The sequence below is a fragment of the Anser brachyrhynchus genome (genome assembly GCF_964034855.1).
Source record: "Anser brachyrhynchus genome assembly, chromosome: 3".
NCBI lineage: Eukaryota > Metazoa > Chordata > Aves > Anseriformes > Anatidae > Anser > Anser brachyrhynchus.
The window spans coordinates 74,952,889-74,965,925 of record NC_137696.1 but is presented as its reverse complement, the minus strand read 5'-3'; the positions used below and the strand labels follow the sequence as shown (position 1 = coordinate 74,965,925).

The 13,037-nt window shown below is 49.6% G+C and overlaps 1 protein-coding gene and 1 long non-coding RNA gene across 3 annotated transcripts; one reads left to right on the top strand and one right to left on the bottom strand.

Annotated features, from left to right (window-relative positions):
* Positions 1-1,106: 1,106 nt before the first annotated feature.
* On the bottom strand, positions 1,107-6,923 carry LOC308192870. The gene is made up of 3 exons (XR_013949173.1): positions 6,021-6,923; positions 4,467-4,572; positions 1,107-4,227 (listed from the first exon to the last, which is right to left on the bottom strand). It is a non-coding gene; the product is annotated as an uncharacterized lncRNA (long non-coding RNA).
* An 848-nt stretch (positions 6,924-7,771) lies between these two features.
* On the top strand, positions 7,772-12,476 carry MARCKS (myristoylated alanine rich protein kinase C substrate). 2 transcript variants are annotated; one of them, XM_080586872.1, is made up of 3 exons: positions 7,772-7,908; positions 8,165-8,337; positions 9,336-12,476. In XM_080586872.1, the coding sequence occupies exons 2-3, from the start codon at positions 8,239-8,241 to the stop codon at positions 10,098-10,100; spliced, it is 864 nt and encodes a 287-aa protein (XP_080442998.1). In that variant the 5' UTR covers positions 7,772-7,908; positions 8,165-8,238; the 3' UTR covers positions 10,101-12,476. The 2 variants fall into 2 exon arrangements, with proteins under 2 accessions (XP_080442998.1, XP_080442997.1); XM_080586871.1 differs by having other exon boundaries at positions 7,836-8,337.
* The last annotated feature ends 561 nt before the right edge of the window (positions 12,477-13,037 follow it).

Sequence of the window (13,037 nt, the reverse complement as noted above, 5' to 3'; positions counted from 1 at the left end):
ACACTGCTCTGCAACAATTAAAACATCAGCATGTTATCAGCACTCTTCTCATCCTAATCCAAAACATAGCACCCTACCAGCTACTATGAGGAAAAATTAACTCTGTCCTAACTGGAACCAGGACAGTCACCTATACCTGCTCCCACCTGTTGCATGCTGCCTTTTTAAGTCTGCGTTTAGTCAGGATCTTCTTGTTCATCCATGCAGCCAGCCTGCTGCCTTTGCTTGACAGTGGCTTAATAGCAGCTTGGCTACAGGGTGTGTTTGACGATATAGACACAGAAAGAGAGTTCAAGGCAGAAAATTTTCATCTTGAAGGAATAGAGTAAATTCATCTGTGCTTATCTCCATGTCCACTTCCAATATTTACACAAGACGCACCACAGCTAATGCCCCAACCCAGCACCCCAGTCTGCAGGGCACATATACCTACAGCAACTTACCCCAACCACACAGGAGGTCTGCCACAGGGCAGGAATGCAGACACAAATATCCCTGTCTTAAAGTAGTTCTTCTGCCAGCAACCCCTCCTGTCTCTTGTGTTAGGCATATATGCCCCTCTAAATCAAACAGATGAATTTGTAATTGCTAGCCTATTTGTTTTAACAACCCTTAATTTACTTGCCTGCAGCCTGTGGTCTCATAGCTGTGGTTTCTTGCAATACCAGCTACAGAAATGACCTCTCAATTGTACGAGTTGCTACATATTCAGAAGTCAGTATATGGGTGCAGGAACATTTATACAACGAACTTCTAAAGCCATTGTTTAAAACAAACAAACAAACAAAAACCAAAACAAAAACACACTTTCATTACTCATTTCTTACACTAAGATGTTGGATCAATCCCCTCAGTGTGCAGACAGTAATTTGTGTTACCAGTTAAACTGGTGTCTCTCTCCCTACTTATCCACACTCCTATGACAACTTGACTTGCTGTGTAAGACAGACAGACTCTTTTAGGGTTTTGCAGAACTGGACATGAATTTCATTCTCTTGCATCAGATCACTATGAAGAGCTAGGTGCTAAAAGACACACTGCACATAGAATACAAAAATAATATAAAAATATTTAGACAGAATGTAAGCCAAATTAAAATAGTGCTGGGTATGTAATTCCTGAATGATGTTCTGAGTAGTCTGTTTCGTTCCTTCACTGTGCCACTGAAAAATAAAAAGGATGGAAAGTCCGATGTATCTCGTTTGAAGCATCAATGTCCTTCTCGAGAGGCTGAAAACTGCAGCTAGGTCTACAAAAGGGCATATGTTCACTTTGGTTATTCTCCCTAATAGAGATTTTTAAACCGTCAATTGCTCAATTCATCAGATTGGACCCAATGACTCTTGACTTGAAGCTGTAATCTGTCACTGTTTCATAATACCAGGAGAGAGAAAGCAAGAGGCTAGAGGTGCTACAAGAGGTGCCCAGCTGATGGACTGTGTCCCACCCCAGTCCTCCTCTGTTGTCAGTGGTCCAGAAGCAGCTGCCCAAGGGTCTTTCCTAGAGAGAGAGACACTGGGGAGGCCCCTGCATGTGTGACGTCCAGGGCAATGCTCCCAGCCCAATGCTTGCATGGGCATTGACCTGCCCTGAGTGTGGAGGAGTCCTGGCATGTGCTGGGGAATGGACCATGGCATACGATCCTCTCCTACTCCAGCCAGAAGCACGACAGTGCCAGGACACACCAGCTCTCTGCACGATCGGTTCCACTTTGCAAAGAAATGATTGTCTGGTGTGTGTATGTGTGTGTGCCTTGAAGAATCAGGGAAAAGGGGATCGTGGCTGTGTATTGCAGAGACTGGGTCACGCAGCTAGCACTGGACCTTGAAGCATGCAAAACAATTAGAGTACAAAATCGTGGTCATTTTTTGGAGCGATTACTATGTAATTCTCAATGCCAAAGAGCTATTCTTAATTCATTTGCTGAACAGTTTCAGCTTTTCGATGGAAACATTTGTGCTCATACTCCCTCACCCTAGAACTTCATGGGAAAAGCAGGGGGAGGTAAATGAAGGGATTCAGATTTTCTTACGTGGGAATTAAGCCCATGTTTCCTGAGCCCCACCATTGAGCTGCTGGATGAAAGAGGACTGCCTCTTAAGCTTTCAAAAGGGCTAAAGCACCTCACGGCAGGAAAGAGGTCAGAATGCCAGCTCCTGAGTGAAGGGATATACATCCCAACAACTCAATATAAGGAATCCAAGTCTCTGAGACAGGCACAAATGCTTCCTGTTTCTTATTTTAGATGGTTTTCTGTGTAGCTGGGGATTATATGACCACTGATATCAAATATGTGCCCTGCCAGCACACCTGGCAGTATGGCTCTTGTGCATTTCTGCCAGGTTGGCTGGGATGCACTAAACGGTGTTTATTCCAGCTACCTGAAGCAAGCAGTCTTCCTGAGCTAGGACGATGACAACAAAAAATAATAATAAATAGTAATAATAATAACCTTTTGCACTTTGTGGCTGCACTGTATTTGCTCAGGTACAGAGAATCGTAAAACCAGAGCCAGGGTACCAGCCCCCACCTGCCAGCTGGGCAAATTACAGACTTTGGCACCGGGCTTTTGCTCCACAGCGAGAGCCCTATGGGGAGGCTAGGCACTTGACACGGAGGTTGATAATTCCACAAGCTTGAGCCCTTCCCTTCATTTAGCTCTAAATGAGAACATCAGTTTCAGTTCACACCTTGTGACACTTTTCAGTGTCACTGAGCATGGCAGCAGCGTTATTTAAGTGCCACCCCTCCCCTCAACCTAGCTGAAATTCATAAAAGCCGTGCTGGCTTGTTGATATCGAACATGCTGTAGCTACACTGCACTCATCATTAAAGCACACCTGTTCTTTGAAAAGTAAAAAAAAACAAAAAAAATCTTTATGAGGCATCACCTGACTATGCCACTAGTTGGGTATTTTTTACTCAGATCAGTCCTCTCAGCACAACAGAAGGAGGAATGTGAAAATGGAAAGAAGCAGGTCGCAGAGAAGGGGGATTGTGCAAAGCAGCAGTGCTGTTAAAGAAAATGTCATTGGGACTAGAGCTTAACTTTACAACAAATCAGGTTATCACCTGCTTGTCATTGCTGCTACTTGTCTGGCCACGCCAAGAGTTACAGAAACTAAACCTGCAGGAAACTGCCCCCCTCCCTTCCCAACAAAAGAAAAAGGCAAAGGGGGAAAATAGTTTTCAGACGTTTTTACTCCCTGAAATGGCTTATCAGAGGTCAGATGAAAGCCAGGGCACGCACAATGGAGGGAGTGGAGCTGGAGGGCCAGAGCTGGGGAACGAAGGGAGCAAAGGGCTGCTGCAGCCGTGCCTCAGACCAGGTGAAACTGCTGGGAATCTTCAGCCAGAGCAGTGCTTGTCCCTAGAACTGACAGACCTAAAATATCTGTTAACTCAGGTTGACAGAATTTTTATTATTAGATATGAGAAATGCAAACTGTATGATACTTTTAAAATATACATGCTGTATTTAGTTTCCAGTTTCCCAGCACACCGGACATTCAGACAGTCTGGATCCTATTTAACAAACATTGTTGAATGTATTCAGTTAATAAAAGCTTGGCAAATATTAGTAAAAGGCTTGTAATGGCTGTGAGTGATATAAAGGTTAAAAGCTTTGATAGCATCGTACCGAACTGGAATAAAGCTTGAAGAAACTCAAATGATGGGTCAGTAAGAAATCTCATTGCTGATTAGGACGTCATGAAATATTCATTTCTTGGAATCAGAAAAGATGCAGCTATTCCATAAACCTAAATTTATTTTTAGAACTTGAAACTTTTAACATTATTCAGCTCATTAGTCCTGTCCTCTCATTATCAGAAAGTATATACAAATTAAAACAAGAATGAAATTTCCTCACTGTCCCAGCCTGACAGAAAAGCAAGATGTTTTCTTTCTTATGCATATGTTACATTACTTCTCTGTAATGACAAGGGAAGAAAGGGCTTCAGGCTAGATTGGCACATGGGGAATGCTATTTATCGGTGTAAACTTGGAGGATCATTTTTCGTGTAGTTTGCTGCACTGCCCGCAGAGAGGAAAGCTCCCCGTGTACCGCAGAGCACAGGGAGGTTTACCAGCACCTTATCAGAGCTTGGCCCATGAGAGAGACACAAACAGGATCACCAGAAAGCACATGTTGCTTCAGGATTTCTGTAAACACTGGATTCCAGCTTCCAAAACCGCCCTGAGATTCACTTTCTTTTAAAGGCTTGTCTGGATGAGGATAAAGGTGTATTAAAAAATAATAATGATAAAAAAAAGTCAGTGAAAACTTTTAATTAACATGTTTTTCAAATTCACAGTGTTGACAGGGTGTGTTGCATTTTCACGCATTTGCCAGCAAACGTGTTAAAATACACTTGTGTCCTCTCCACAAATGGCAAGTTGAGACAAGTTTTCGAAAGTTTCAACATATAGCCAGAATTAAAACCTGCTCATTAAGGTACTTTTACCTTGGCTGAAGGCGAGTGTCACTGATGGGTTTTCCTGGGACTCCCGAGAGCAGCTGGCATACTGGCAGGGAGCTGTTACTCAGTCACTTTTTCTCCTGTTCCTGACCTGTCAAATGAAAGTAACATTTCATTTACCTGCCTTTCAGGACTGGGGGAATAGGGTTGTTTCTACAGGACTGGGAAAAAAAAAATAATCATAAGTCGTTATTTTAGGTCACAGTTGAACACTTTGCAGAAGGAACTTTGCTTTTCCTGCTCTGGGCTGAAAACTAGAGTTGTTTTTTTTCCTGACATCCCAATGGGAGGTGTGAAGTTGACATACACACTACACCGTGCTTATACCTGGCCGTGCTGTAAGGAAGGTTTGTGTTCATGCTCGGCCAAAGCCATGGCTGTGAGGCACAGATTCAGGACCAACAGACATGAAGGCACAGGCGAGCATCAATAACTCCGAGTTGGGAGACGATAGTTTGCTGGGCAGCACCATCTGAAGCATACCATCAGTCCGCACCTCAGCCCTCCCACTTCCCAAACGGAGAGCATGAAAACAATCCCAGGCAAAACGTGCCGAGAGGAGTCACGTTTTGGAACCACTGTGGAAAAGCCAACTTCGTGTGGTGGATGCAATGTACAATTGGAAATCAGGAAATGGGCTGTGGTGGGAGGGATGGGGGCTGGACCCAGCGCAGTCTCGCTCATCCTTGCGCTCCTCAGAGCTGGCCCTCAGTCTTGGTTTCATGTTCTTAGAAATGTTATCACTTCACCAACGTCACATGAGGGACATGACTTTTTGCTGACACAGCTCTTGCGGGAAAAGCCCAAACACAATGGCAATGAAATCACTTTTTTTTTTTTTAGACACTAAATCTCCAGCAGCCTGTACATAAGCGCCTTTAAACTGGTACATCCTTGGTCCTGCCAAAGAAATGCTGCAAGATTTTTTTTGTGTGGAAGCCAATGTGGAATAATGGTGTGTTTTGCATTCATATCTGATTAGTCCTGCTGCAATACACCAATCAGGGTGGTGGTTTGTTGATTTTTTTTTTCCTTTCTTTTTTTCCCCTTGGAAGGAGATGAAAAGATCAGGAATTTGAGTAAAGCGCAAGTTTGAGAATGAGGAATCTCCCCTGCGGCATACTTGTGTCTCCTTGGCACTTAAAGGTGTGGGGTAACAGCGAGCAGCCCAGTAACTGGTGGGCAACAGGTCAATGGAGGGGTTAGGTCTCCTGTTTGTACCTCACATGCAAGGGTGTGGGGCAGACGGCACAGAGAGCTGTCCCAGTTGTAAGGCAGGGAGCATGCTTATATTCCAGATTCCCTGCCTGTCCAGACACTGTGCAGAAGAACTCGTGGAACTGAGCATCTAGAGTAATATCAGACAAAGCTTTTCTTTTTTTTTTTTTGTTTTTTCCTTCTTCTTCTTCTTCTCTTTCAAAGTTGCAAAACACTGAAATGGTTGAAAAACACACCGAGATTGCAAAGCAAACACCGCCGAAACTCCCCTAAACCGCTCGGCGAAAATTTTTTCTCGGTTGCCACCGCTCCGAAACCCACACGTAGCTCCGGCGGAAAGGCGAACCGCAGGCGCCCATGCAGGTGAAATCCCGTGCGAGAAATCCCGGTGACTTTTTGATCCCGGCTGCCAGCCCCAGCCACGGTCCTCAAAGGGGGGCTTCGGGGCTCCTCGCCCCCCTCCCTTATCCCCGTCGCCCCCCTCCCCCGTCGCCACGGCAACCGCCCGGCGGCCCCTCGGGGGATCGGGGGAGCCCCGGGGGAGGCGGTGGAGGTCCCCCCAGTCTCCCCCAGCCCCTCGGGGGCACGGGTGAGCGCCCCACGGGCGAGCGGGGGCTGCGCGGCGCTGCTCGGCGGGGCGGGCGGCGGCGGCCGAGACAAAGGGAGCCGGGGCTGGAGGGGCGGGGAGGGGGGAGGCTCGGTGGGGAACGGCAGATGCCCCTCTCGTCCCCCTCCCCCTCCCCGGAAAAGGAGGAAAGAAATAGAAAAATAATGATAATTAATTATAAAAATCGCCCGGCGGATCCGCCGCCGATCAAAGGCTGCAGGCGCTGGGGCTGCTGGAAGGCGGCGGGCGCACAAAGCCCCCGGTGATCCGCGGGGGGAGCGACGTGGGCGGCGTGGCCGAGCCTCCCCGTGCCGCAGCCCTTCGTTAGCGGAGCGATTTTACCCCCCCGTGTTTATAAACAACAGGCGTTTGGCGAGAGATTCCCCGCGGGTTGTTTTTTGTTTTTTGTTTTTGTTTTTTTTTTCTTGGAAAAGGACCGTTCTGCCGCGCGTTTCTGCTCCTGCAAAGGCAGGGGGGACCCTGTATGTGTGTGAGGGGGGGCTGTGTGTGAGGGGGGAGGCCCGTGTGTGTGTACGGGGGGGCTCGGGGCCAGGCGTCCCGCATCCCCCAGCGCGGAGCGGCGACATCTCCCCGCGCTGGCCGCATCCGCCGCCCCCTCCCCCGTGTTTGGGGGGGGGGGGAGGGAACGGGTCGGATCTGCGGTGTTTCTTCCACACGAGCCGTCTCTGATGTGCTCCGGGTACCTCGGTCTGGAGGTGCAGCCCAGCCCAGGGGTTCGGCTCCGGAGCTTCGCCCGGGCGTGTAAACGCGGCCCGGGAGCGGGGCGCCGCCGCGCTAAGCGCCTTCAAAAGGCGGATCGGGGATAATGGGAGAGCGGGATTTAATGGGGGCTGCTCGCAAAGGATCGCGTTTGGGGCCGATATGGCTCTGGGGGAGGGGGTCGCTCCGGCTCCCGCCGCCGCCGCTTTCGCGTTGGCAACATCTGGCCTACAGACCTACTAATTTCGACTCGTGATCTCGTTTGGCGAAACCCGATCTACGTGGTTCAAATACCTTCCAAATTGGGGGCGATTTAACAATCGCGACCAATTAAACCCGGGGAAGAAAAGGAGAGGAAAAAAGGAAAAAAAAAAAAAAGGAAAAAAAAAAGAAGAAAAAAGCAAAGCAAATCCCCTCCTTCCCTCTCCCCCCGCCCCGGGCTCGCAGCACACTATCTGTTGCTCGCTCCCGGTGGGGGCGGGCGGCGGGGCCGGGCCGGACTCCCGCTGCCGCTCGCGCTCACACTCGCGCTCACGCTCCCTGGCTCACCCGCACGCCCCATTGTCCCTGCCCGCCCGCGCCGCTTTATTGGGGTGTTTTGTTCGCCGCCCGGCGCGGAGCTCCGCGCGCCCGCCCGCACCGCGCCGGAGCGGCACATTCATCCCCGGCCGGGGGCTGCTTTCGAACCGCTGCCATCGCGGCTCCATTGTTCGCCGGGCGGCCAGGCCCCGCCCCCCTTTGTGTGGCGCGGCGGCGATTGGCCGGCGCCGGGCGGAGGGCTGCCGTCACCGCTCGGGAAGCCCATTCATCTGTGCACTTGGGCGTTGGACTCCGCATCTTATTAGCAACCAGGGAGATTTCTCCATTTTCTCCTTGTCTACAGTACGGCTACAAATCTGGGATTTTTTATTACTTCTTTTTTACTAAACTTGGGCTCCTTTTTTTTTTTTTTTTTTTCCTCCGGTGCTCGACTTTTTCCTTCCTTTTTTTTTCCCCCTCCCTCCTGTGCTGCTGCTTTTTTGATCTCTTCAACTTTAAATTTTTTAAAAGGAGTGCATTATAATCGGTTCTGTTCTCTCTTCTCTTTTTTTTTCCCCTCTGGTGTGTGTGTGTGTTGCTGCTGCTGCTGGTCGCCCAGTATTTATACCAACCCAACGCTCTTTGTTTCCCCTCCTTTTGGATCTGTTGAGTTTCTTTGTTGAATAAGACAGCATGGGTGCCCAGTTCTCCAAGACCGCTGCAAAGGGCGAAGCCTCCGCCGAGAAACCTGGGGAAGCAGTGGCTGCATCTCCATCCAAGGCGAATGGACAGGTAAAAAAAAAAAATGGCAATTAAAAAAAAAATTAAACCTACTCCTTTTTTTAAGCCAACTTCGACGGACTCTCTTTTGCATCCTGTCTAATTCTTCTTCCTTTGATGCCCCTGTGGCACGTTCAATGGAGAATACGGCCAATCCTTTTATCCTTGCAACTCGAGGCAAAGGAATCATTGCTTTATTTAAAAAAAAAAGGGCTTGGCTTTGAACGATTTGCTGCTTTATCTTTCTTGCGTCGGGGGGGGGGGGGAGGGGGGGGGAAGGGGCACGTTCGGAAAAAAGAAAAAAAGAAATCCTTCGTGTATTATTGAGAAGCGTCCCGATGGCTTGCATACGGACGGATCTTTTACCGCTCGGCTTTTCTGCCCGCTTTACCGCCTGCTCCCGACGCCGCCCGGCGACCATAGCGCCTGCCGCGGGCACCGCGCGGCCGCCTCGTACCGGGGGCTGCCGCCGCCGGGGCTGGGGGCTCGGGGGCAGGAGCAGGGCTCGGGGGTGCGTGTTGGGGGGGGGGGGGCTCCGTGGCTCCCCCCCCGGTGCAACAGCCGGGCTGCCCGTGCCCCGGCGCCCCCCGGCGCCCCCGCAGCTGGCGGCCGCCCGAAACATGCAAATGCGGTGGGGGCCGAGACGGGGGGGGGGGGGGGGTGGAAGCCGGGGCCTGCCGGGCGGGGGTCTGCGAGCCGGGGCCGCGCGAGCTTTGTTCGGTGCCGCGCAGCGCCGTGCCGAGCCTTCCCCGCCCCGCTCCGCGCCGCGGCCGGACGGGGCGCGCCGGGGGCGGGGGTGCGCGGGGCCGTCGGTGGAGCCGCGGCGCCCCCTGGCGGCCATTTCGCGGGGCCGCCCGCCGCTGGGGGCGCCCGCCCGGTGCGGGCCGGGCTGAGCCGAGCCGAGCCGGGCTGAGCCGAGCCGGGCTGAGCCGGGCCGGGCGTCGCGGGGAGGGCGCGGGGGAGGCGTCGGCTCGGTGCTCCCCCCCGGTAACGCGGTCGCTGTCTTGCAGGAGAACGGCCACGTGAAGGTGAACGGCGACGCCTCCCCCGCGGCGGCGGAGGCGGGCAAGGAGGAGGTGCAGGCGAACGGCAGCGCGCCCGCCGAGGAGACGGGCAAGGAGGAGGCGGCCTCGTCGGAGCCCGCCTCCGAGAAGGAGGCCGCCGAGGCGGAGAGCACCGAGCCGGCCTCGCCGGCGGAGGGAGAGGCCTCCCCCAAGACTGAGGAGGGCGCGACCCCCTCGTCCAGCAGCGAGACCCCGAAAAAAAAAAAGAAGCGCTTTTCCTTCAAGAAGTCCTTTAAGCTCAGCGGCTTCTCCTTCAAAAAGAACAAAAAGGAGGCCGGCGAGGGGGCGGAGAGCGAGGGCGGCGCCGCCGCCGCGGCGGAGGGCGGGAAGGAGGAGGCGGCGGCGGCGGCCCCCGAGGCGGCGGGCGGCGACGAGGGCAAGGGCTCCGCCGACGAGCCCTGCGCGGCTGCCCCCGGCGGCGCCGAGGCGGCCAAGGAGGAGGCGGGGGACTCGCAGGAGGCCAAATCGGACGAGGCCGCCCCCGAGAAGGCGGCGGCGGCGGGAGAAGAGGCCCCGGCGGCGGCGGAGGAGCAGCAGCAGCAGCAGGAGGCCAAGGCGGCGGAGGAGGCCGGCGGCGCCGCCGCCGCCACCACCACGAGCGAGGCCTCGGGCAGCGGCGAGCAGGAGGCGGCCTCGGCGGAGGAGGCGGCGAGGCAGGAGGCCCCCTCCGAGAGCAGTCCGGAGGGCCCCGCCGCCGAGCCGGCGGAGTAGAGCAGCGCCCGCCGCCGCCCCCTCGCCGACGAACTTTTTTCTCCCCCCCTGTTTGTTTGTTGGAGTGGTGCCAGGTACTGGTTTTCGGAGAACTTGTCTACAACCAGGGATTGATTTAAAAGATGTCTCGTTTCTTTTTTTTCTCTCCCCGCAGATTTTTTCCCATCTCAAATCAATTCTGTTACCACCATTCCAACGGGCGGAGGAGGGCCTCGACGCCTCCCTCCGCCTCCTTCCTTCTCTCCTCCTCCTTTTTTTTTTTTTTTTTGCATCAGTATTAATGTTTTTTTGGTTTTTTGGTTTCGTTTATTTTTTTTTTATTATTATTTTTTGGCATACTTTGCATCTTTATTCGAAATGTAAACTTTCTTTGTCAGTCTATGGACATGCCCATATATGAAGGAGATGGGTGGGTCAATAAGGGATATCAAATGAAGTGATAAGGGGCCACAGTGGGGGATCCGTGGCGCGCATCCATTGCCAAGAGAACGTGCCACGAGAAATGATGTAAGGGGTTAGTCTTTTTTTAAAAGAAAGTTATTACGATGTATTTTGTGAGGCAGATGTTCTATAAGGTTTACAACACTACAAGTCTTGATTAAGAAGGAAAGGAAAAAAAAAATCAATACCCAGATAAAGAGATCATAGTCTTAGGAATTCATTTAAACCATAGGAACTTTTCACTTATCTCATGTTAGCTGTATCAGTCAGTGATTAAGTAGAAATACAAGTTGTATAGGCTTTATTGTTTATTGCTGGTTTATGACCTTAATAAAGTGTAATTATGTATTACCAGCAGGGTGTTTTTAACTGTGACTATTGTATAAAAACAAATCTTGATATCCAGAAGCACATGAAGTTTGCAACTCTTTCCACCCTGCCCATTTTTGTAAAACTGCAGTCATCTTGGACCTTTTAAACACAAATTTTAAACTCAACCAAGCTGTGATAAGTGGAATGGTTACTGTTTATACTGTGGTATGTTTTTGATTACAGCAGACTGCTTTCTTTTCCAGTTGTCTTTGAAAATAAAGGAAAACTCTTCAGATGCAATGTTTTTATTTTGTTTGTTTTTTTTTTTTTTGGTGTAGCATCTTGTCTATCATGTTTTTGTAAATACTGGAGAAGCTTTGACCAATTTGACTTAGAGATGGAATGTAACTTTGCTTACAAAAATTGCTATTAAACTCCTGCTTAAGGTGTTCTAATTTTCTGTGAGCACACTAAAAGCGAAAAATAAATGTGAATAAAATGTATAATTTGGTTGTGTTTCTTTCATGGATACTCTGGTAACTTAAATGGGCCAGCCAGTATTGTATGAGCCTAAATTTGTATAAAGTGATGATGTGCGCTGTTAGCACTGGCTTTGCAAGCTGCCTTCCTAGATCCCAGACTGTGTAACGCTGCGCTTATTGTAGAGAAATTGAGCAGCGAGCCAAGTAACTCGCAGGTTTCCTGGCTTTAAAAAGAAGGCTGGAAGGCAGTCTGAGCATGTACAGTGTGCGATTCTGTTGTCCAGGCTCCATCTTGGTTTAAGACCAGAGGTATCCAGCATATGAGATTCTTGCCTCTTGAGGAAAATGAGATGTAATTTGAATTGCTTAGGGTGGGGCGCTGAAATTTTTTTGTGCCGAGTTGCCTAAAAGTTAAGCTCTTGAACAGACGTCCCATTTATGTCTTAGTATGCTGTCCCTGCTTAGGTTCCTAGACGATTAGCTCGAAAACTTTAGCCTGGAGGGAGAAAGGGGGTATTAACACTGCCATTCTGCTCGAAGTAATTAAAAGCAATATTTTCTCTTTTTTTCCTCAAGTGCTACTCCCAACTACAGGTGAGTTACAGAACAGATTTCGAAATTTGTCTATAAAAATAATTACTTGGTGCTTGCCTTTAATTGTTAGGCTCTTTGGCTAATTTCCAGCATATTGCTCAGGGCATATTATGCCTTAATAAAACAGTGGGCTCATGTAAGAAAAGCAGTAGTGGTATTTGGAGGGTGGAAATTGATTCAAGAAAGTGTTGCTTCTAAGTTTATAGGAGAAAGTTTAGTGTTACACTTATTTGCTTCCACCTAAATTTTCAGCAGAAACTCTTTGGAAGCAATTATGATTCATTTTATGAGAAAATGGCACGTTAGCACCTTGTTCCCTAAAGAACAAAGCCTAAACTGAATGAAGTATAGTAGATTTCCTGCTGAATGCGTACTTTTTTTTTCTTTTTTTTTCTTTTTCTTTTTTTTTTTTTTTAATTCAGCTGTCTACCATTTTAACTTTGGCTTGTATGTACTCTAGTTGCCCTGGTATTTCTCTATAGCTTTAGAAATGTATTGAAACTATGCTATAATTGCTGAGGGACAAAAATAAATGGATGTAAAACAAGATCCTCCACACCAGTGTCATTCTTGGAGTACATGTGTTTGAAGTCTAGTGCATAACTGCTTTGCTAAGGGGTTTTTATAACATGGCTGTAAAAACCTGTTCTAAGACGCATGATGTCTTGGCCATAGAGTCAATGTCTCTTTTTAATAAATATATATATATTTAAATTCAAGGATTCTTAAAGAGAAGTCTGAATTTCTTTGATTTTTTTCCCTTTGTTGAACTATATGTGTACATATGAAGAAAACAATCGCCAGTAAAGTTCTCCCATTTTTTCTCAACCTGCTCGGCTGAAACTTTTGTGTTTGTTCCTCGCTCAGCTGGTGTTGTTTCCTGAAATGCTTCCAGTTCCTGGTGGTGCAGAGTCACTTCTACCACAGCAGCCAGGATCCTTGGCTGGGACTTTGTAATTCCATAACTTGGCTTGACTTGGAGTTGCTTTCCAAGCCTAATACCAGTACAGTTTCAAAAATAAGTCTTAAGAAGATCAGTTACGTGGCCTGCTGTTCTGCTCGCAGCAGTCCAGTGTGTGCTAAAACGTGGTTCCAACAACGCCGCTTT

What these genes read in the sequence shown, in the direction of transcription:
- MARCKS (XM_080586872.1), top strand. Translation starts at nt 8,239, where the DNA reads ATGGGTGCCCAGTTCTCCAAGACCGCTGCAAAGGGCGAAGCCTCCGCC. An exon ending in CATCCAAGGCGAATGGACAG is followed by an intron (nt 8,338 to 9,335) that starts GTAAAAAAAAAA and finishes GCTGTCTTGCAG; the next exon opens with GAGAACGGCCACGTGAAGGT.